Genomic DNA, 21,112 nt, shown 5'->3' with positions numbered 1-21,112 from the left:
TGCCCCTACACTCTGTCTCTATTCCAAACCTCACAGTTACACATCCCGGGACATCTCCTCTTCTCTGCCTTTCAGTATTTGTTTTCTTTACTCATGTCTCTTTCATAGTTGTCTTTTCCCACAATCCCTGCCCGTTATGGACACTTGACAAATCCTTTCCTGAATCAGTCCATCAAAGGAGGGATGAAGGGGGTTAACTTAACCCTCCAGTGTGTTCCACAGGCAAGAGGACCCCAAGTGCCACGGCACTGACCACACTCTCATGGAATAAGAAAGCCATGGAAGGAAACTTAGAAACCAACGATCTACTGTGTTCTGCATCCTACTCGAGAAAACTGGGGTTCAGAGAGGGTCACTCAGCTAGTCGTAGGAGACACCAATGTTAGAGCCCAGGTACCTGCCCACACATTGGCATTGCTGGTGAATGTCCAATGTGAAGATTCTCACAGGAGAGAAAAACAGTTCATTCAAAGTAAATAGATTTGGCTTTTGCTGAGGAGAAATCCTAGAAAGTTGCCAGGCTAGTATGTTAAAGCTGCATAGGGAAGTCCCTGGCAGTCTGGGTTCTATCCCTGGTTGGGGAACTAAAATCCCACAAGCTGCATGGCACGGCCAAGAAAAAAAAAAGCAAACGTCCCTTCTACAGGTGGCCTGACTTCTCAGGGTCCCCAGAGGACCACTCCATCTGGGCTTCCTCTCTGTAATAGTGGCCAGTCCCCAAACCCCAAGGCCCAGTTCAATTCCTTGGGCCAAATTCTTCCTGAAATAATGCTTCTTCCCTTGACCCTCATAGTCCTTTACATCTGAATCTCCTTTAAATAGTATTTTTACTATTAATTTTTAAATAGTAATTTCAACTTATTACATCTGAGAGTATAATAGCATCCTTTTAAAAATTTCTGAACTCACAAGATTTCAAGTCTCTCTACCTCTTTTCTAGTATTCTCTTAGCATAATAAGGAGAACAGGCTTTTATTGTATGTTATTGGTTAGGACAGGAGAGAACAGGGGAGAGAGGACCCTGAGTTTGGGTTGCAACTCTCCAACTTTTGAGACCTCTCAATAAGGCACTTAACTTTTCTAAGCTTCAGTTTCCTCATTGTAAAGGGGGACTGTTAGGGAGGTTGAAAGAGCTGCTCTGTACACTTGAAAGCGAATGTGATTCCTAGAGGCAGGAGAAGTTCCCCAAGAGAGTGAAAGAAAAGATTCACCTGCCCCGGATCCTGTCCCTCTTTGTTGGGTTTACTTACTCTCCATCTGTGTTCTTTTTTTTTTTTACATTCTTTTTTTTTTTAATATTCTTTTCCATTATGGTTTATCAGAGGATACTGAATACAATTCTCTGTGTTATACAGTAGGACCTTGTTGTTTATCCATTCTATAAGTTTACATCAGACCCCTCCCCCTTGGCAACCACCAGTCTGTTCTCTATGTCGGTGAGTCTGTGTCTGTTTCGTAGATAAGTTCATTTGTGTCACATTTTAGATTCCACATATAAGTAATATCATATAGGATTTTCCTCTTTCTGACTTACTTCTCTTAGTACGATAATCTCTAGTTGCATCCATGTTGCTGCAAATGGCATTATTTTGTTCTTTTTCATGGCTGAGTAGTATTCCATTGTATATATGTACCACATCTTCTTTATCCATTCATCTCTTGATGGATATTTAGGTTGTTTCCATCTCTTAGCTATTGTGAATAGTGCTGCTATGAACATAGAGGTGCATGTATCTTTCTGAATTATAGTTTTGTCTGGATATATGCCCTGGAGTGGGATTGCTGGATCATCTAGTAATTCTATTTTTAGTTCTGTCTGTGTTCTTAATCTCCATCTCCCAATCCTCCAAACTGCTTCCAAAGTTACCTTGATATCATAAATTTGATCATGTCACTCACCCCCTTCTCAGCAGTCTTCCAGGTCCTGCTGAATTATCAGTGTTTGAAGCACAGCTAAGGCTTCTGTGGTGGTGGCTACTTAATAATGACACTTGTCATTTGACCTTTGAATGACCTAATGATCCTTGAAGCTATCTGACCACATTTGTCAGGAAGCACACACTGCCCCTCAACGAATTTTACAAAGGTAACATGTTACTGAGAACCTCAGATTAAACATCTCAATAGCAGCACACAAATGATCGTGTTATTATGATTTATGTTTACCTTATACATTTAGGAAAGAACAATGTTTATTTCTTCTTTCCTGATGAACTGACCAATCTTCCACTTAGGATGTCTTTACTAAATTAGTGCTTCTCAAGATATCTCTCCTCTGGAATTGGATTTTATTATTAAAACAGAGTAGACATTTTCCCTTTTTGCTTTTCAGTAACATTCATAAAAAGTAATGCTCAGGAAGTACTTCTGAATCAAGGATTCTGTCTGCTGAGTTAAAAGATGGTGAAATAATAAGCAAAATAATATTCTATTATTTTTGTCATTTTCCAAATATATTTTCCTTATCTCGCTGCTCTCTCTCCTTCTGTGCCATACTTCCCCATTCCTTCCTCAATGCTCATTACATTTCCTCCCTACATTCTGACGATGATGGGCAATAATGCCTTTTCAGGGTTATGGCTGCACTCATGGTTCACGTTTAGTCATCTGATAACTGATGGCATTTAGTTAACCATTCAGCACGGTGTAAATATGCTCTTCATCTTGTGTAAATCCACACCGGGCTGTATGTACTATACTTGATCTTTTACTCACTTTTTGGCATTAGAGGATCAACAAAGCAGAAACGTGACTTCCCAAAACATGTGCTTCAAAATCAGGAATCATTAAGCAAGGTGTCTATTTAACAAAATATTAAGTTATAAAGAAAGATTTTTAAATGCCCCCTCTTCTCTATTTTTGCTGATTTCACTTAGGAATTAAGGGTCAGATCTGGAGAAACACTGAGATTACCTGAGTACAAGTGGAAAGAGGAAAGATAGCCTTAGGACGACCAATGTTTAGTGCATGAAGTTCAGCTGGGTAGAGTTTTTTTGTTTTTGTTTTTTTTTAATAAATTTATTTATTTTACGCTGCATTGGGTCTTCGTTGCTGCACGCGGGCTTTCTCCAGTTGCGGCGAGCGGGGGCTACTCTTCGTTGTGGTGCGCACGCTTCTCATTGTGGTAGCTTCTCTTGGTGCGTGGGCTCTAGGCACGCGGGCTTCAGTAGGTGTGGCTCGAAGGCTCTAGAGCGCAGGCTCAGTAGTTGTGGCGCACGGGCTTAGTTGCTCCGTGGCATGTGGGATCTTCCCAGGCCAGGGATTGAACCCGTGTCCCCTGCACTGGCAGGCGGATTCTTAACCACTGTGCCACCAGGGAAGCCCCTCGGTAGAGTTTTAAATGTATAAATGAACCAGTGAGTATAAAAGTACTTATCAAACCACTTTTTTTTCCCCAATGAAGGTTTTACAAACACAACTTGCAATATTTTGTGCACTCCTGATTCACAGAGAAGAGGATTACATAATTATCTGCACAGTTTTTAGAATTTCTAGCTGTTTAGATGGATAACTGGAAAAGAAACAATATCTCAGTAATTGGGGATTATACATTAAGGGAAGTTCTAATTCCCTCAGTGATGGTACGGTGTTCCCTTTAATCGGTTTCAATAGGTATGTTAACACATATAGTGATTTATTTAGTAGATATAGCATCTACTTTCTCGAATACTCAAGACATGATGATTATAGCAATATCCTTACAAATATTAACAAGACTACAATGTCATCCAAGCGACATGGCTACTTGTTGAATTCCATAGAGACATGCTTTCAGTGATGCATATATATGCCCTGAGTATAAAACAGTTTATATTCATTCTAGAATTCCATTTTCTAATGCCCATTTGCATAGTGTTCTCTACATAGTTTCCCCTTTTTTCAACCTTTCTCTCATCTGATAGTATGCAAATGGAAGTGAGTTGAAAACACTTACAGCAAAACTTGAACATATTAGCACTGATGCTCCTTCCCCCGCCCCCATGGGAAAACAGGTGGTAGCTCTTACACTTTACGTTGAGTTTTAACTATTGTGTTTCTGCTTGGGTCAAAAAGCAAGATGTGGCCAGAAAACACACATCTCTCAAATGTATTTGGTCCAATTATAACAAGAACTAGTAACTAGTAACTTACATGTTAATGTATTATCCATAGACATATCTACAGAGGACACATTTTATTAAAATTAATGAACTGCTGTATACCGATCTATCAACTGCTGTTTGATCATAACCCTCCATAGATATAAAAATTAAATAATTATTTATCATAATTTTTCTGTCTAGGTGTGGTAGTGTTTTCCTTCTTAACGCATCTTTCTTAAGAATTGTCGGGTTTCTTGACTTCAGATATTAATGTCTTTTGATCAGCTCTGGAATATTCTCAGCCATTATCTTCTCAAGTAATGTGTCTCTCTTAGTCTCCATATGGTCTTCTTCTGGACATCCAATTAGACTTATGTTGGACCTCCTCACTCTATTGTTTGTATTTTTAACCCTTATTTCATATTTTCCATCATTTTGTCTCTCAGCGCTGTATTATTAGGAATTTTAAAAGTCTATCATGCTAGTGAGCCATTTAACAAGTCTACTGAGTTTTTTCTTTAGTTATTATATTTTTCATTCCTAGAAAATCTATTGTTCAAATGTTACAGGTCAATATTGTTAGAATCTATTCTTTCAATATATATAATACACTTATTTCATAGTCTATATCTGATAATTCTAATATTGGCAATTTATGTAGATTTTGAAATTCTGCAATTCTTTTCCCTTTCTGACTCTTACGTATGGTCACTTGTTCCTTTACATATTTTGTGAATTTTTATTGGGGGCTCATGTTTTTGGACTTTTACCTGTGGGAATTCTTAGATACCTGGATATAAAGTGTCTTTTTTTCAAGATAATTTTTGTCTTCTGACACTAGGCAGCTGGGGACACTGCCAGTCTGCTACCATTATATAATACTTTTGGCTTTTTGGGGGGGTGGGGGAGAGGGTTTGGATTTTTCCCTACTCCACAATAATATAACTTTAGGCCCCAAGACTATGTGAGTGAAGACACAAGTTCAGACATACTCAGGACATTCCTTTCTTTCATTCTTCTCCACACAGAGCTGAGGTTGAGTCAAGAGCTTTCTCCAAGGGTCCCCCTCTGGTATTTTCCTTGTTCATCCGCTGATGGTGTCAACCTGATTTTGTAGAGGTTATGACTCTACCACTCTACCAATATGACTACCACTCTTCTTGGCACTCAGGATTTACTTCTTCTCCATTGGAGGTGTCTATTAAAATCTCCTGGGCCACAAGGGATGGACAGACACCATTACAGCAAATGATGGGTCTGGCTTTCAGTTATTCCTTGCATTGAAGCTTTCTTGTTTTTTGTTTTTTGGCCTCTGAGAAATTCCTTTGTTTTCCTGTCAGATTAACCAGGCATTACAAAAGATATACATGGTATTTTTAAAACAACCGTTGTTTTTAGCTTTGTTCTCCTGGGAGGGCATTCTCTGAACATCTGTTATGTACTATTTCCATTATTACTTGTTGTTGATTCTTCTAGTTACAGCTATTTAAAAATCTTTGTGAAATTAATAGATAGGGCGCAAACAGAACAGATTTGAGGTTTTCCTAGTGTATTATCTTTAAATATTCCAGATGTGTCTTCACAAATCTCGAAGAATGAAAATAGATGTTTCACCATAAAAAAATTCACATTATGTTGTGCTAGAAATTGAAGTAGCAAATGAACCCTCACCTTCTGAGAAAGAAGTTCATAATCAAAAAACAGAAAACACTACTCTCAGGGATATATGAAGAATAGCCAGCCAAATAGTAATAAGCCATATAAAATAATTCTGTGATATAAATATTAAATTGCAAATAAGAATGAAATGATGTTGAAAGTCTCTTAATGGCTCCCCATTGCTGAATCTTTCTTCTTAAAGTGTAATAGGGGCACCCCCGTGATATGTAATAGGCTTTTGTGGATACCTAAAGCTACAAGTTAAACACAGTCGAAAACATTTTAATTCTGATGGTAATTCAGTTAAATATGATGTTATATTAAATATAACATGGGGGAATTCCCTGGCGGTCCAGTTGTTATGACTTTGCCTTCCAATGCAGCGGGTGTAGGTTCGATCCCTGGTCGGGGAGCTAAGATCCCACATGCCTCATGGCCAAAAAACCAAAACATAAAACAGAAGCAATATTGTAACAAATTCAATAAAGACTTTAAAAATGGTCCACATCAAAAAAAATCTTCAAAAAAAATAGCATGGTCTAGAGTTCAGGCTTGTATAATTTTAAATATAAAACATTTCAAAGAAAATTCCTACTTGGGGTATTTGTTTGTATCCACAGATGGGGGCATGAATGCATTTGTCTTGCTGAGAGAGATTGTTTAGAATACTCTGGCCTGGAGTTTTAAAAGAACGTTCTCAAGTTGGTGTACACGAGCCTTAAGATTTTGGTCCTACCCCTGTCCCTGTGTTGACCCTTGAATGTTGGGGTGCTCTGGAGTCCTGGGCCACCTTCTCTTCTCAGACATGGGCTACAGTCTCTTTTCTACATCCTCCATAGGTGATTTCATCCAGTCCCATGGCTTTAAATAATATTTATATATTGGTGATCCACTTATCTGTATCAGCAGCCCCTGCCCTGCCCTGATCTCTAGATCCACGTTTCTAATTTCCTTTCTGGCATTGTCTCTTGAATACTGACTAGCCGGTCCACATTCATATCACAAACAGAACTTTTGACTTTCTCAGTTCCTTGCCTTGCTTCCCATTACTCTGTGACTTTGCCTTGTTTACTGTTTATCACAGAACCCACTTTATAAAGTAAGCCCTATGGAAACACAGCCTTCATCTATCATGGCCTTCAAGTTGGTTAGAGCGTAGAAGAACACCTGACAAATAGTAGGGGCCCAATAATTGTTTACTGAAGGAATGGAAATATGAACATCTTCTTCTCTTCTGAAATCATTCCAAATAGCCCTCTCCCTCCCTCCATCTCTTTTTCCCCCAGTTCTGTTTTACTCCGTCAACACTGGTCTACTTTGCCATTTTATAAATGCAATGTGGTCTTTTATAATCCTTTCTTCCCTACCTGGTAAACTCCTATTACCTGGGGGAAGTAGCCTGCTCTGCTTTTTCCATGCACTCATTTCAATGTTGTATATAAATCTATTCAGAGAATTCTATTTAGATCAGATAACCTGGATATCTCAATATGATCTTCCTCAAAGTCAATAACCATGTTTTAGGTTTTGTTTTGCTTGTTTTTTAATTTTCTAGTATTTAGCACAATGCCAGACATAGAGTAGATAGTCAGTGAGTTATTTTTTTAGGTGAGTAAAGGGATTGTAGCAATTATATTATCAGAAAACAACCTAATTACCAAGATCAAGTATTAAAATACTGGCTCAAAAAGGTCTATCTATCGAACATATGTTCAAATGGAACTTCTTAAGTTTATTAATTTCAAAGTAATGAATACATATAATATACCAGCATATTATACATATTCATAATGCATATGATAAGCATATGCAGATATAAGCATGATATGATAAGTATGTCAAATATAAGGATAATATTCCACGGTCTGAATAAATACTTATGTTTAAAAAATTAATTTCCTTTAAAGTCTAACTTGTGTATTTGTAAAGATGAATTATCAAGAAGTACAAAATATAACAAAAATTCTATTCTTGACAGATAACATTCAACTGAAATTTCTTCCATAAGAAAGGATTCTTTACTTGTTTGTGGTTTTCTCTAGTTTATTTTGGTAATGTAAATGTACACTTTGGAAACATGGAAAATAAAATGAACCTGAACCCATTTGAGATTTTTTTCCTGTTGCAAAAAGGCGAGGAAAAAACACAGAGGTAGAGTTTTTGACTTAATTTAAGACCCTAGAGATGATTAACTCAAGAAGCTGTAATAGTTAACCAGGTATAGCAGCATCACCAAGAAGGCCTTTCTTCTGTGAAGGTTTTCAAATTCCCAGACAGTCATCCTACCCATATCTGGCCATGAGCTAAGATGTTTGGTATTATGTGATTATAGAAGAGATAAGTGCCTTGTAGGCAGACAGACAAGTAGAGATTCATGGTAGTTTGCTCCTAAATGGCCACGATCAATGAAACTATTCTTAAGAACATATATGGCATATAATGATATACAGAGATGATTTATTAGCTTGGAAGAATTTTTATAACTATATCCCCAAATAGCAAGGTAACCACAAACTCTTTCATCTATATTAATTCTGATTTTTTTTTCAAATGGCCAAGTTCTGATTGCTTAAATAGACCCAATGGAATAGAAGGATTTTGAAGATAATCTGGCTCATTAGACCTGACAGCTCAAAGTTAGAAGCAATATACACAACAAAGTAAAAATCTGAGCATAGGGAATGAAAGTGAAAAAGTAGCTCAGGTAGTAAAATATTCTATTGAGGTTGGCAAATTTCTCATTTGTGATTGTATACAACCTCTTAAGCTCTTTATAGAAGAAAAACTTCACTGGGACACAGATCTAAATTTTGGAAGGTACTGAATAATACAGATTTGAGAAAAAGATTTGTAAAAATAGTTTGTTACTTTAGGTTTCAACTCTAGCTAAAGGAGAGACAGAAAATCATTTTATGATTTTCTAACTTTATCAAGCTAAGACATATATTTCTTTATCAGGTTCATTAGAGATAAGCAACCAAACATAAACATAATAAGAGATAGTGCTCACAACTTTTCAGTATTAAATGAGCTCTGATTATAATTTAATTACATATATAATATCCAATAAAGAATTAGCACATCCATTGCCCAGTAATCTTGAACTTGGAAGAAGCAAGTAACAGAGAACTAGGAGTGTAGGTTGCATAGCACAAGAGATGTTACATATCAGAGGTCAAAAGGAGTCCATGTCAAGGAAGCAAACATTTGAAGGGAAACTTCATGATGTTCCAGTAGTTTTTGCCTTTTCCATGTAGGCTAAAGGAAAGGGAAAAAAGCACTGAGTTGGAAGACACTGGCTCAAACAGTGCACCTTCAGTCTTGATCAAAAGAAGTAACTCTAGGCTTTTTCCATATGTACCAAAAGAGAGAGATAAATTAGATGATTTTAAAGTTTTTATCCCACTCTAAAGTTCTGAGACTGTTAATTCTTTTTTTCCTCAGTGGCCTATGCTTCTTTGGTACAGGGGCATTTCATTTTTGATCAGACTTGTGAGTTACTGACCCCTCTAGAATAAATTGACTATGTCAAAGTAACTAATAACACACAGATTTACTCAAAGAAAATCCCAGATTAATTTTAAGAGGTGGTCTCATACTCCTTTTCTGACATATTACATTTTAACAGCATCAAGTAAGCAAACGAAATATGGGAATACATGTTATATTTCTTCTCATCTTACTAGGTAGAAGAAGACAAATATAGATAAGATAAATCAAGGAAAGTAAGGCGAACTCTAGAAGAAATTGTTCATTTTCAATATTCACACAGTCATAGTGCATACTGTGTCTAGTTGAAGAAAAAATGCCATTAAGTACTGGTAAGCAGCATTAAGTATGTTTAGATTTTATTTGTAAAACAACTCTCCAAGGTAGGCCATGTGAGTTTCAATGATAGGTTGGAGAGAGACTTGCTGAGCTATACAGATGTGTAATGCATGACTCTGGACTGAACGGTATCAATAAAGAGCCAAAAGTATGATTTCCGTTAACTGTGTGAGCATGTTACCACTGCCTTGTTGAAGAATTACTGTGTACTTGACCTCAACTCTCCTCTAAAGTGAGAGGTGTTGGTCACAAAGGCAACCAGATAAAGGACATACATGATCAGTACAAAACCACTGCTGCTTCTGGAAGGTACTAGACAAAGTGCAGGCCCTACCAGTGGTTGATGACTGTTCACTGGTATTATCAGCTTGTTACATGTAAAAGCAGTCCATTGAGGACACCTTTTAGCAACACTGCCTACCTATAGACGTGATTACCTTCCATATTACTTCCCTGTGCAAAAGTCTAATGTACAAGGGCTTAATGTCACTGTAGTCATCAGCAGTATCCAGAATGAATTTGAATGCTACTAGAGAGAAAACACACTTGTGCTCCAGTTATTAATCTTTTTGACTTACAGAGGCAGACAATACTGGACACCAGGTATCCAGAGACAGTCTCAGTCGATATGTGCTTTGGCAAATAAGATGCACGTGGGGTTACCCCGTGTTCATACAGAAGAGCGTAAGGCATGCAATCAGGGGTTGATTATGGAGATTTCCTGGCGGGAGTACATGTGTGATATCTGTGAAAAAATACAGTTCCACAGCAACTGAATGTAAACAGAGACCCCATTGTGCTTGACTTAGAGTATTCACGCAGCACATGTGCTCTTGAAAGCTCTGGACACACATTAACTAAGTCATTAATCCTCACCACGACTTCACACCATAAACCACATATTATTATTCTTTAATGGTTGATGAAACTCAGTCAGGAGAGATAATTGCCTTGCTCAAGGCCACGTCGGTAGCCTGTGTTAGAAAAGAATTAGACTTGAGTGATTTTTGGCCTACAGGCTTGTACTTGGACCACCAGGTCACATGAGATGGAAGAGCCTTTCTAGAATTGTACGCAGAGTATTTGTGTTTCTGTGTGTGTGCGCACGCACCCATACACACTCAAGTCTGTAGGCAAGAGTGTACATGTTGGGATTGCAAGGTCCTATATTCAGTGCATCCTTTCATGCCTCAATATTAGAAAAACATTTACAGTATTGTGATATATTTATTAACTCTGAAATTTGTTCTCTTCCCTCTTCATTTCTTTGTTTTGTCTCAGAAACAGCAACCCTGGGCAACAAATCAAAAGGCTGAAAACAGAAGAGCATATTCTGAACTACAAAATGTCACCAGACAGTTATTTTCAGGGACCAGTCCATCCAATCTCAAGGTTTTGATTAATTTTTAATAACTTCTTTGATGAAAGAATTGTTTTTCTGTCTAGAAAGGTGCTTTAGCATAGTGGCGAAGTATGTAGGTTCATGAGTCAAAAGCGCTAGAAGCAGAATTCTGGTTCTACCTTTTTCTGTCTACCTTACGATCTTGGGAAAATAACTGAAACTCTTTGTCTCAGTTTTATCATCTGCAAACTAGGGATGTCAGAGGATTGTTTTAAAGATTATATGAGGTAATATATTTATAATGTGCTTAGAACTGTGCTGGCCACATAGGATGACCTCAATAAAGGTTGAAGTCTATCATCATCATCATTACAAATGTACAGGAGACAGAAGATATTTTTTCAAACCAAGATAGTGGTCAGTGCTCCTGCCACTTCTGAAAAAAATGCTTTCCTTTATTTAGAAGAGTTAAGAGGCTACATAAATGAATAAAATCAGGACAGGACAATTTGAGGGAATATACCTAAACAGAATTCAGGGGAGTACAGAAAACTCGGGAAGAAATGTCACATTCTCAGATGCTGACTCGTACCCTGATTCTGAATAAAATTGTTGGTACATCTCAACACACACTTCAACATTCATCTTCCATGTGGACAGTTTTCATAATGAAGAAAGTTCTTCATGGTGAAAATTAGATATTAATGCTGTTGTCCTAAAGTCTGTTGATTGCCAAGCTTTTCTATTCTAGGGGCCAATATGGACTATTGGCTCAGAATGAAAAGCACACCAACATCACAGTGATGTGGTTACTCACATCAATAAACTTGGATGAATTGTACCTTCAAGCTGGAACAGACAAAGATAACTACATCAGGTAAATAAAGCACACAGATCTACTGCTTATATATAGAAAATAACCCCCATGTATTTAGGTCTCAAAATAATTGAAGAAAACTTCTTAGAAATTAAAAATATGATGATGATCAAACTTAGAAGAACTGAAAGGTAAGGTCGAAAAAAATCTAGAAAACATAAAAAGACAGAGATAAAAAATATAAGGGAAAGATAAGTATGAGAAAATTGATACAGTAGATTTAACAGCCAACTCATAGGAGATCCACAAAGAGAAAATTAGAGCAAATACAGAGGAAGACATTATCAAAGTAATAATAAAAAAGAATTCCCAGAACTGAAGACTATTACTTTTTAAATTGAAAGGGTTCATCAAATATCCAGTAAAAGTGAACGAGAAGAACCCCACACTTTTAAATACTTCAGAGAAATTTCAGAACATCAAGGATAAAGAGGATATCCTCAAAGCTTCAAGAGAGAGAAAAAATCACCTACAAAGGAATGTATGAACGACATGGGACTTCTCATCAACACTTCTTGATCCTGAAAGGTTATGGAGAAAAGCCTTTAATATTATGGGGGGAAAATTATTTTGGGTCTAAAATTCTATGCCTGTCCCAACTACTGTTGAAGAGGGAAAAGAGAGTAAGGATATTTTTTAGACATGTAAAAACTTGGAAAGTTTACATCCATTTAGCTCTTCTTAGGAAGTATTTCGGGAATGTGCTCCAGAAGAGAGACCTGTCCAGGGGTTCTGAAAATCAGTCAGGAAAAAGTAGGGCAAAAGGACTGAGACAAGTATCTGAAAATGAGTTTTATAAACAGGATCAGATCCATTTGTCCTTGGGAGAATCGGAAATGCTGAGGAGAGAAGACTAAAAAGAGTTTTAAGGCTGTAAGAGAAAATGATGACAGCACACTTTTTGGCTTAGCAATGAAAATATTTATGAACTCTTATTAGTTATACACTTTATTGATTTTCAACTTTTAGAATTAGCCTATAGATAAACCATGAATTATGATAATGAAAAAATAACTGTTATCAACCTTTTTAATAAGAAAACAAAAGTACAGAAGATAAAATTTAAGAGGTAGAGAGGGGGGCATAGAAAAGAAGTAAAGGGAAAGCTCACTGCACTAATATAAGGAATAAACTAAATGAGAGGCTAACTTTTTTTTTTTTTAAGTTAAAAAGGTACCAGAATACACATACATTACCAAACAAATTACACAAGGGAAAAAAGGAAGTCAGGTCCATGAGAACTTACATAAAGAGACTAAACTAAACCTTGTGGATCACATGAAATAAACATTCTAAAGAACGAACACTAAGGTCCTATCGCCATGGGTAAGAATGCATACCAACTCAACACAACCTAAGACAGCATGACTATTATTTGGATTTCTTGATCTTATAATAACCACTTTAAGTAAAAGCCTAATACAACATGACTATCCTATAAAGAGAGCCTTAGCCCTGTTCTCCAACAATTATAGATTTCTATTGGTTCTGTATGATATGACGTGTGGCCATGAAAAAAGGATTCTGATTAAAAAGAAAAACAAATATACATTCTGATGAGTATTGTTGTTCCAAATAATCCAGTCCTGCTGCCAATTTCAAAATTCTTCAAGTTTTCCTTTTGGACAGCCTAGATCCTCCTCTCAGGGAGACTCAAAGGAAATACCACCATATTATTTTTTAATCGGCCCCCAGTTTATTTTTTACAAAAACGTGCATTATCTATATGGACCTTGTACCTTGATAATCATTCTTGGTTTCAAATAACTTTTAACTAACCCCCAAACCAAATTTGTTATTAAAGAAAAACTATTTTCACGCACTAAGTCCATTCAAACCCCATAGGTTGCTGAAAGAAGATCAGTATTTTGAGTAATCTTCGGGATAAGCATTTAGCCTTAGATTGTTTGTTTAAAAACTCCCTCCCCAGTATACCCGACACAGACACAGATATATATATATATATATATATACCATATAAATGTTTGGACACTCTTCAGATTGAGGGGATTGACATTCCTTTTTAGAAGAATTTTTTAGACTATTATAACATCAAAGAGAACTTTCCTTTTAGGCAGCTGAAATTCAGCCTATTAAGCATTTTAAAGTCCTTCAGTGCTCACTGTATGTGTCTTTTATAAAGCATTTTGGTTAACGAAATAGTTTTTGTACAAACACTTCATTGATCACAGGGGATAAACCAATAATAAGCCACATCAAGGAAAAAATTTTAAATTTCCAGACAGCAATTTGCATCCTTAAAATAGCACCTGGCACAAAAATGTATAACTGCATATTCATTGGTAACAGTTTTTAATAGAGAAGAGGTCAGGATTAAAATTATACAATGAACTTATTTTTTTCTACAAAATAAAAACTTCTATTTATAAGAATGAGTATATTAGAACAATTTTTTATTTTAGTATAAAATCACAGGGCTAAAAATATTACATTTTTGATAGAGAGTTCAAAATGTATTAAAATAACTATTATAAATGTTGTTTAGTGATTGAATATGTGGCTCTTGGTATAAGGAAGGAAATTATGATATTTTAAACTATGATTTCATTGCCCTCTGTGATTATATACACAAAAACAACAGATGGCTTTATTTGGTTGCTCCATTTCTCAATTCCATGTCAAAAACTCAACAATATTCTTGCTCAGTGAAACATTCTAATAATCACCTGAGAAGACTCATTTAAATGCTTCCGGTAACAACGTTAGCAGAGATTTTTGTCATGCTTGGCCAGGAACCATATCGTTAGATTATCATTTCAGATACAAGTTCATTTTTCAAAGAGACTGCAAAAAACTAAGCATGTAAAAATTCTTTTGCTAGTTAATGATGTGTTTTTAGAACGTATTATTTCTTCTTTTGTTTCTTTTCATATAGATAACCAATAAAAAAAGAAACTTCATGTGTATATAACTGGATTAAGAAAGACTGAAACACAACCAAGAGTAAAATCTCTCATTCTCGAAGAGAAGGGAAAGCAATCAGTTTTTCTTTGATCATTCCTTAATTAATGAAAGAAAGTTCTAATACCTCCATCTTCCTAATTATTGGTTATTTTAGCAATGCACTCTAGGATTTTAGAAAATGCCACGCTCACACAGATAAGTTTTTGAAACCATAAAGAGTCTCACTCAAGTTACGTGGCAGTATTATTAAGAAAGAAGTTTCTAAGCCTAAACTGACAAAAGCAGCTGATTTAAAACATTACCTTTGTGTGGCGAAGTCTTCCGCTGGGCAGGAGTGGCTGCCGTTTGCACCTGCTGCTGTTTGACCAAATTTCCTTCTCTTCCAGTTTTCAAAATCTTCTCCCCTAAGCTGTTTTTTTTCTGTTTGCTGTTTAAATCATCCCTTCTAGATGTTGGCAGCTTAGAAACTGCATTAGCAAAGAAAGGTCTAGCCAAGCGAGAGGGTTTGGACATTTTAAACAGCAGAAGAAAAAAAAAAAACAAACAACAATAAAAAGAACCAACCCCAGAATGCTACCTGCTGGGGCAGCAGCTTCTAAAAAATCCTTTGAGCGTCACTTTTCAGCTGCCACAGTTAACAGTATAAAGTGCTGCTGGATGGAAAGTGCTGGGCTTGCCACCTGGATTTCTTCTAAACAAAAAGCCATCATGCAGTCACAAAGCCCATTTACTTGACCTGTGGAATGTACATGTGTGTTTCGAAGATGCCGGTGACAGTTTTGCAATGGTACATGCTCCAACTCAGAGTGAACGGCAGATGCTGGAAGAGGGAATGTAAAACAGACACACACACACACACACACACACACACAACTTCCTAGCATGCACAGACTGGATGACACCGGACAGCTCAGAAGTGGAAAAAGAATGTAAATATCACCCCACCCACTCAGGTACAATATATGAAAATAAGCCAGATGTGCAGGGATTTTTTCTTTTTTTTTTTTAACATCTTTATTGGAGTATAATTGCTTTACAATGGTGTGTTAGTTTCTGCTTTATAACAAAGTGAATCAGCTATACGCATACGTATATCCCCATAGATATGCAGTTTATATTACGATGAAGTGCATACCACGTTCAGTTTCCAGGCATTAGTTCAAGCAAATATTTCCTTACTTTAGCACATTTCTATATTATATTCCAAGGGCTGACCATATAATGAAGGCCCACCTACAAATTACTTCTGCTGTTTACAGAACTCATGTAGCACCGTGGAAAAGAGAGAAAACAGAAGAATGTAATTTCCATACCTGTTTGGGCTGCCATGGGATACCTACTAATTCATGATAAGGGGAGTTATGTGTCAGTGAGATGTGGTGTGGTGTGTGTCTGTGTGCGCGTGTGTGTATGTGTGAGGTTGGGGGGGGCGTCTGAGGAAAAGATATAAATTATTTTACCTTTTAAAGAGTTTAGACTTCATTCTAATGAACAAATGAATACTTGTAATTACCGTGTTTTCTGAAAGACCAATAGTAGTGATATAAAAACAAAGTGTGTTCAAGGGGTCATATTTTCCTGAGGCTGAAGACATTCCTTCCACCAACTGAACACACAGCCTGTATCAGGGGCACACAACCCTTTCCCCACTAAGGGCAACCATTTTCCTCTTAGTTTCCCATGTCAGAGATTTTTATGACTGGGGTTAAGCTGTTTCCAACCTCAATTATTCTGTTTTCCCTTAGGGAGAGTCTACACAAACTTTCTATGAACTATAAAAAGATTCTGGGAATATGTGATCACACTACTCCACTCCCAGTGTAAATACCATGCTATTCCCCATTTATAGTTGATTAATGCTCAGCTACTTAGCACTTTTCAGAGGCAGAATTATGAGCTGGAAAGAGTATAAATTTTGGAATCAACTGGACCTAAAGTTACCTCTAAATTCTAAATGTGGGCCTGGCCCTGGGCAAGTTGGGTTTTTTTTCATCAATAAAATTGTGATAGTAATTCAACCAAAGTGACAAATCTGCACCTTGTCTGTCTGGCACATGATAGCACCCAATAATTGTGAATTTCCTTGTTGTGTCCTTCTAAAAGTTTACAGTTTTAATGATTCCCAACAGGTCTAGTACAGCCTTATAAAATATGAGAGCTACAAAATCAAATCCTTGACCCAGACCAGAGAGACCACTGTGAGATTACATTCCTGATTTCCAACCCGTAGATCTGGAAGAAAGCAATGTGAGAGAAGACCCTTGATAATATGAGAAATGCGTCCTGTCAACAAAATGAGCTACTCACTACATTTGCAAATACTGTGCTATCATAAAATCCATCTCTTTAAATACCAGAAAGTATAACTACCAAATTTAAGTGACCCCTTTACTCTTTATAATTCTGTCCAAATAGGATAGTTCCATGCTCTAATTTATCCACATTATCTTTTACTTCTGCCTGAGAACCACTGCTTTCTTAGGCCTCTGTGGGTTTCTTCATTTTCTTCACCAGCACTAGCAGTCAGCTTTTTTTTTTCAAGAACAGATTTCATAAAGAAACTGACTCTGACCACATCATAGACAGTCAAGTGGAGAACATCAGAGTTGAGACATAGGATCTGGCAGTCAGAAAAGTTCACTCACCAGCCAAGTGACCACTCTTAAGGCCAGGCTCACATTTTAAAACATGCCTCAGGGCTTCCCTGGTGGCACAGTGGTTAAGAATCTGCCTGCCAATGCAGGGGACACGGGTTCGAGCCCTGGTCTGGGAAGATCCCACATGCCGCGGGGCAACTAAGCCCGTGAGCCACAACTACTGAGCCTGCACGTCTAGAGCCTGTGTTCCACAACAAGAGAAGCCAGGACAATGAGAAGCCCGCGCACCGCGATGAAGAGTAGCCCCCGCTCGCCGCAACTAGAGAAAGCCTGCGCACAGAAACGAAGACCCAACACAGCCAAAAATAAATAAATAAATTAATTAATTTAAAAAAAAAATCATACCTCAGAACCATGACCAACAATGACATATCTTGGACCCTGAGGTGTGCAAAGCACATGGCTGCTGAAGACCTATGGTGCATGGCAGTGACGGTAGCCTGGGCAGCTGGCTGGAAGGATAAGGACGAGGAAAGAAGCGTAATGTCATCCTAACACCATTGGAAGCAGGTGGTTTACCTGTGTAACGTGGATAGAAGCATTTCTGAGGAATGGAATTACGGCTCATTACAGTGCACTTTCATTCTCTGGGAGAGCCCAGTATAATTAGACACATTTTATGAAGGAGAGAGAAAACACAAGGTCAACTATGGAGCAGGCTACTTGTACAGGCGGGGATTGCATTAGTCAGGTTCTCCTGAGAAACAGAACCAATAGGACCCATCTATCTATCTATCTATCTATCTATCTATCTATCTATCTATCTATCTATCTATCTATCCTTTAAACATATTACACATACACACACACGTACGTATATGTGTGTCTATATATATAAAAAATATACACCCCCCAAAAAAATATACACCCTACTTATATATATATTTAGATCTATCTATCCATCTATCCTGTTAAACATATATACACACACAATATATGTATGTATATCTGTATATATATAACATACGTCCTATTTATATGTATATTTGTATCTAACGATCCTGTTAAACATATACACACACATAAGTATGTACGTGTGTGTGTATATATATATAAAACATACATCCTACGTATATATATATATATTTATATCTATCCTGTTAAATATACACACACATATATATGTATGTATATGTGTATATACATAACAAACATCTTATTTATGTATATATTTATATCTATCTATCATTTTCTATTGGTTCTGTTTCTCTGGAGACCCCTGAGAAAAAATGTGTATGTATGTGTGTGTTTGTATATACACACATACACACACAGACATATATATATATATATATATACACATACATCCCTGAGGCTCCCTCCATCTCAGGCCCAGGGGATTCAAATGGTGCAGAACACCCAGGAGGGGTTCCAAGAAGTTTACAAAAGTGATTCTCAAGTGACTCTGAGGCGCAGCAGGCTTCGGAGCCGTGCTAGGGCATCTCCCTTCCCTGTGCCCAGACCACACTTTTCTTGGCTGCCCTCCGGGTGCTGCTGCACCTCAGCGGGGAGGGCCACCTGCAGGGCTGTTTGCTCCTTTTGCTCCTTCCATTTTTAGAGACCACCTGTCATGAGCAGGTCACCTGGTGGGTCCCTTATGGGGGTTCCAGGGAAACTGTCTGAGAACACCAAACCTATTTCACTTGTCAAGTAATCAGAGTTTCAGTAAACATACTCGGTTTCAGCTGTAATACTTGTCTTACCTTGTCACTCAGACAATAGACTTCACATGTCTGCAGGAAAAATGCATCCATTTAAATAGCATCAGGGGGCTTCCCTGGTGGCGCAGTGGTTAAGAATCCGCCTGCCAAGGCTGGGGACACGGGTTCAAGCCCTGGTCTGGGAAGATCACACATGCCGCGGAGCAACTAAGCCCATGTGCCACAACTACTGAAGCCCGTGTGCCTAGAGCACGTGCTCTGCAACAAGAGAAGCCACCTCAATGAGAAGCCTGTGCACGGCAACGAAGAGTAGCCCCTGCTCACCACAACTAGAGAAAGCCCGCACGCAGCAACGAAGACCCAACGCAGCCAAAAATAAATAAATAAAATAAATAAATTTTTAAAAAATCAACAACATTAGTTCATCCACAAGATCAATATTTTAAAGCACATTGAGGAACACCACATGGTTCAATATCTTTCCTCTCTACTCACTGGAAGTGTCCTGGGATGCTTTGTCAGTTCGTATATATCAAACCCTCAGGCCATCATAAAGTCTGGTCAACAATGGTGGTATATTTGTACTTTAAACCAAGAAAATAAGTGAAAGCTGACACAGAAGCATTTGCTTGCCCATGCAACCCCAAACCAGCCCAACAAAACCCTTATAAAAATGGAAGATGGAAATTAAGAGCAGAGGTTTTATTAGTTTTTTTCTCTCTTTGCCTCATTTCAAAAAAGGATCTTAGTTGACTTACAAAATACATACACTACTAGACGGAACTTAATGTGAAGTTAAAATAAGAAATAAATAATAATAGAGTCTGGAAGAAAAGTCAGAACATGGAAATATATTTCCACACTTCAGACAGATAGCAAATTTGGTTCCGAGATTCCTAGCACAAAAGGGAAAAGAGAAAGAGGAAAATTTGTGGTCTATGTTATTTTATCATTGTTTGATTCCAAAGTTAGGTAGCTGCCATTGGATCACAAGGATCCTTGTTTGAATTGTGAGTGACCTCAGGGCGAAGACCAGCCCATACAGAACAAACCCTCCCTTTCTCTGGGAAATAGTACTCATCTATCAGCTTGTTCCAAGAAAGCTCCTTTAATCTACAGTAGACAATTTCTCTCCTGTGATCAACAGGCAACTTGTCCATCTACTCCAGATCCTAACAACATTTCCAGACTAAGATCATCCCCTAGCTGAGTTTTTGGACTCAGGCTTACTTTGACTTTTACTCTATTATTCTTGGGCTTTATTCCCACTTGTTTCCCACAGTGACCTAATCACAGCATTGGTCAACACTCTGGACCTTGATGTTAGCTTTCTACTTAAGACTCTTTGTAACAAACTTCTTACATGTACTGATGATGACCTTGACCCCCCGGGCACTCTAGATTTTCTCCCTGAGTCTCACAATCTCACTGTCAGTACCTCTGGAATTGACTGATAATCCTCTTCAGAAAGACGTTTTCTTCCTTTTCTAAAATTCCCTATTTTAAACTAGCCACTGCCACTCTTTCAGTATGAGAACATCTTACTGAACCATTTTTAGTGTTATCACTAAAAGTTCATCACTAGTGTTCATTGTACTTTTGCTCTTCCCAGACCCCCTCCCCACATATATCTTTATTTAGCTTCACATCTGGGTGCCTCTAGCTCCGCCCACTCCCCTAAAAATCCACATTCTGCTGACATTAATTCCTCACGAAAGACATCATTATGATGTTTGGAGAACGGGGCTTGGGTAAACCGGCCAGCTCTTCCCAGGAACTCTCTTCCTCCTGGCTCTGACCCTGTGCTATAGCTCCTGAATTCTGATTTTGTAACCACCCAAATCCCTCCTATAGGTTTTGAACAAACTTTCTCTTGTTTTGACATGGAAATTGAGATCATCCATAAGGGAATACTCTCCCTCATTTCTTCATGATCCATAAGAGAAGTCTTGCATGATGAGAGTTCTGTGTCCTGTCTAACTGGGGTTCTCCCCTTGATCTGGAGACTTGCATCGGCCCTGGCCACCTTCCCAGGCAGCCACACTGCCTCAGAAGTTGGAATGATTAATGTCTTCCCAGTG

At 37.7% G+C, this 21,112-nt stretch overlaps 1 protein-coding gene across 17 annotated transcripts in view; it reads right to left on the bottom strand.

The window, feature by feature from the left end:
* The window catches only part of KIAA1217, a 498,998-nt gene that overhangs the window by 439,057 nt on the left and 38,829 nt on the right, over positions 1-21,112 (bottom strand). For 2 of the 17 annotated variants that reach the window (XM_082385197.1, XM_082385200.1), the window contains exon 1: positions 15,016-17,736. The exons of 1 other annotated variant lie outside the window; for it this stretch is intronic. In XM_082385197.1, coding sequence (XP_082241323.1) covers positions 15,016-15,226 — 211 coding nt within the window. In that variant the 5' untranslated portion in view covers positions 15,227-17,736. Of the gene's footprint in view, positions 1-15,015; positions 17,739-21,112 lie in introns of those variants that run through there. 14 more of the 17 variants (XM_082385198.1, XM_082385199.1, XM_082385179.1 and 11 more) reach the window with 11 other exon arrangements.

The sequence above is a fragment of the Balaenoptera borealis genome (genome assembly GCF_965194805.1).
Source record: "Balaenoptera borealis genome assembly, chromosome: 3".
In the NCBI taxonomy this organism is placed as follows: domain Eukaryota; kingdom Metazoa; phylum Chordata; class Mammalia; order Artiodactyla; family Balaenopteridae; genus Balaenoptera; species Balaenoptera borealis.
This window is presented reverse-complemented; position numbering and strand designations above follow the sequence as displayed.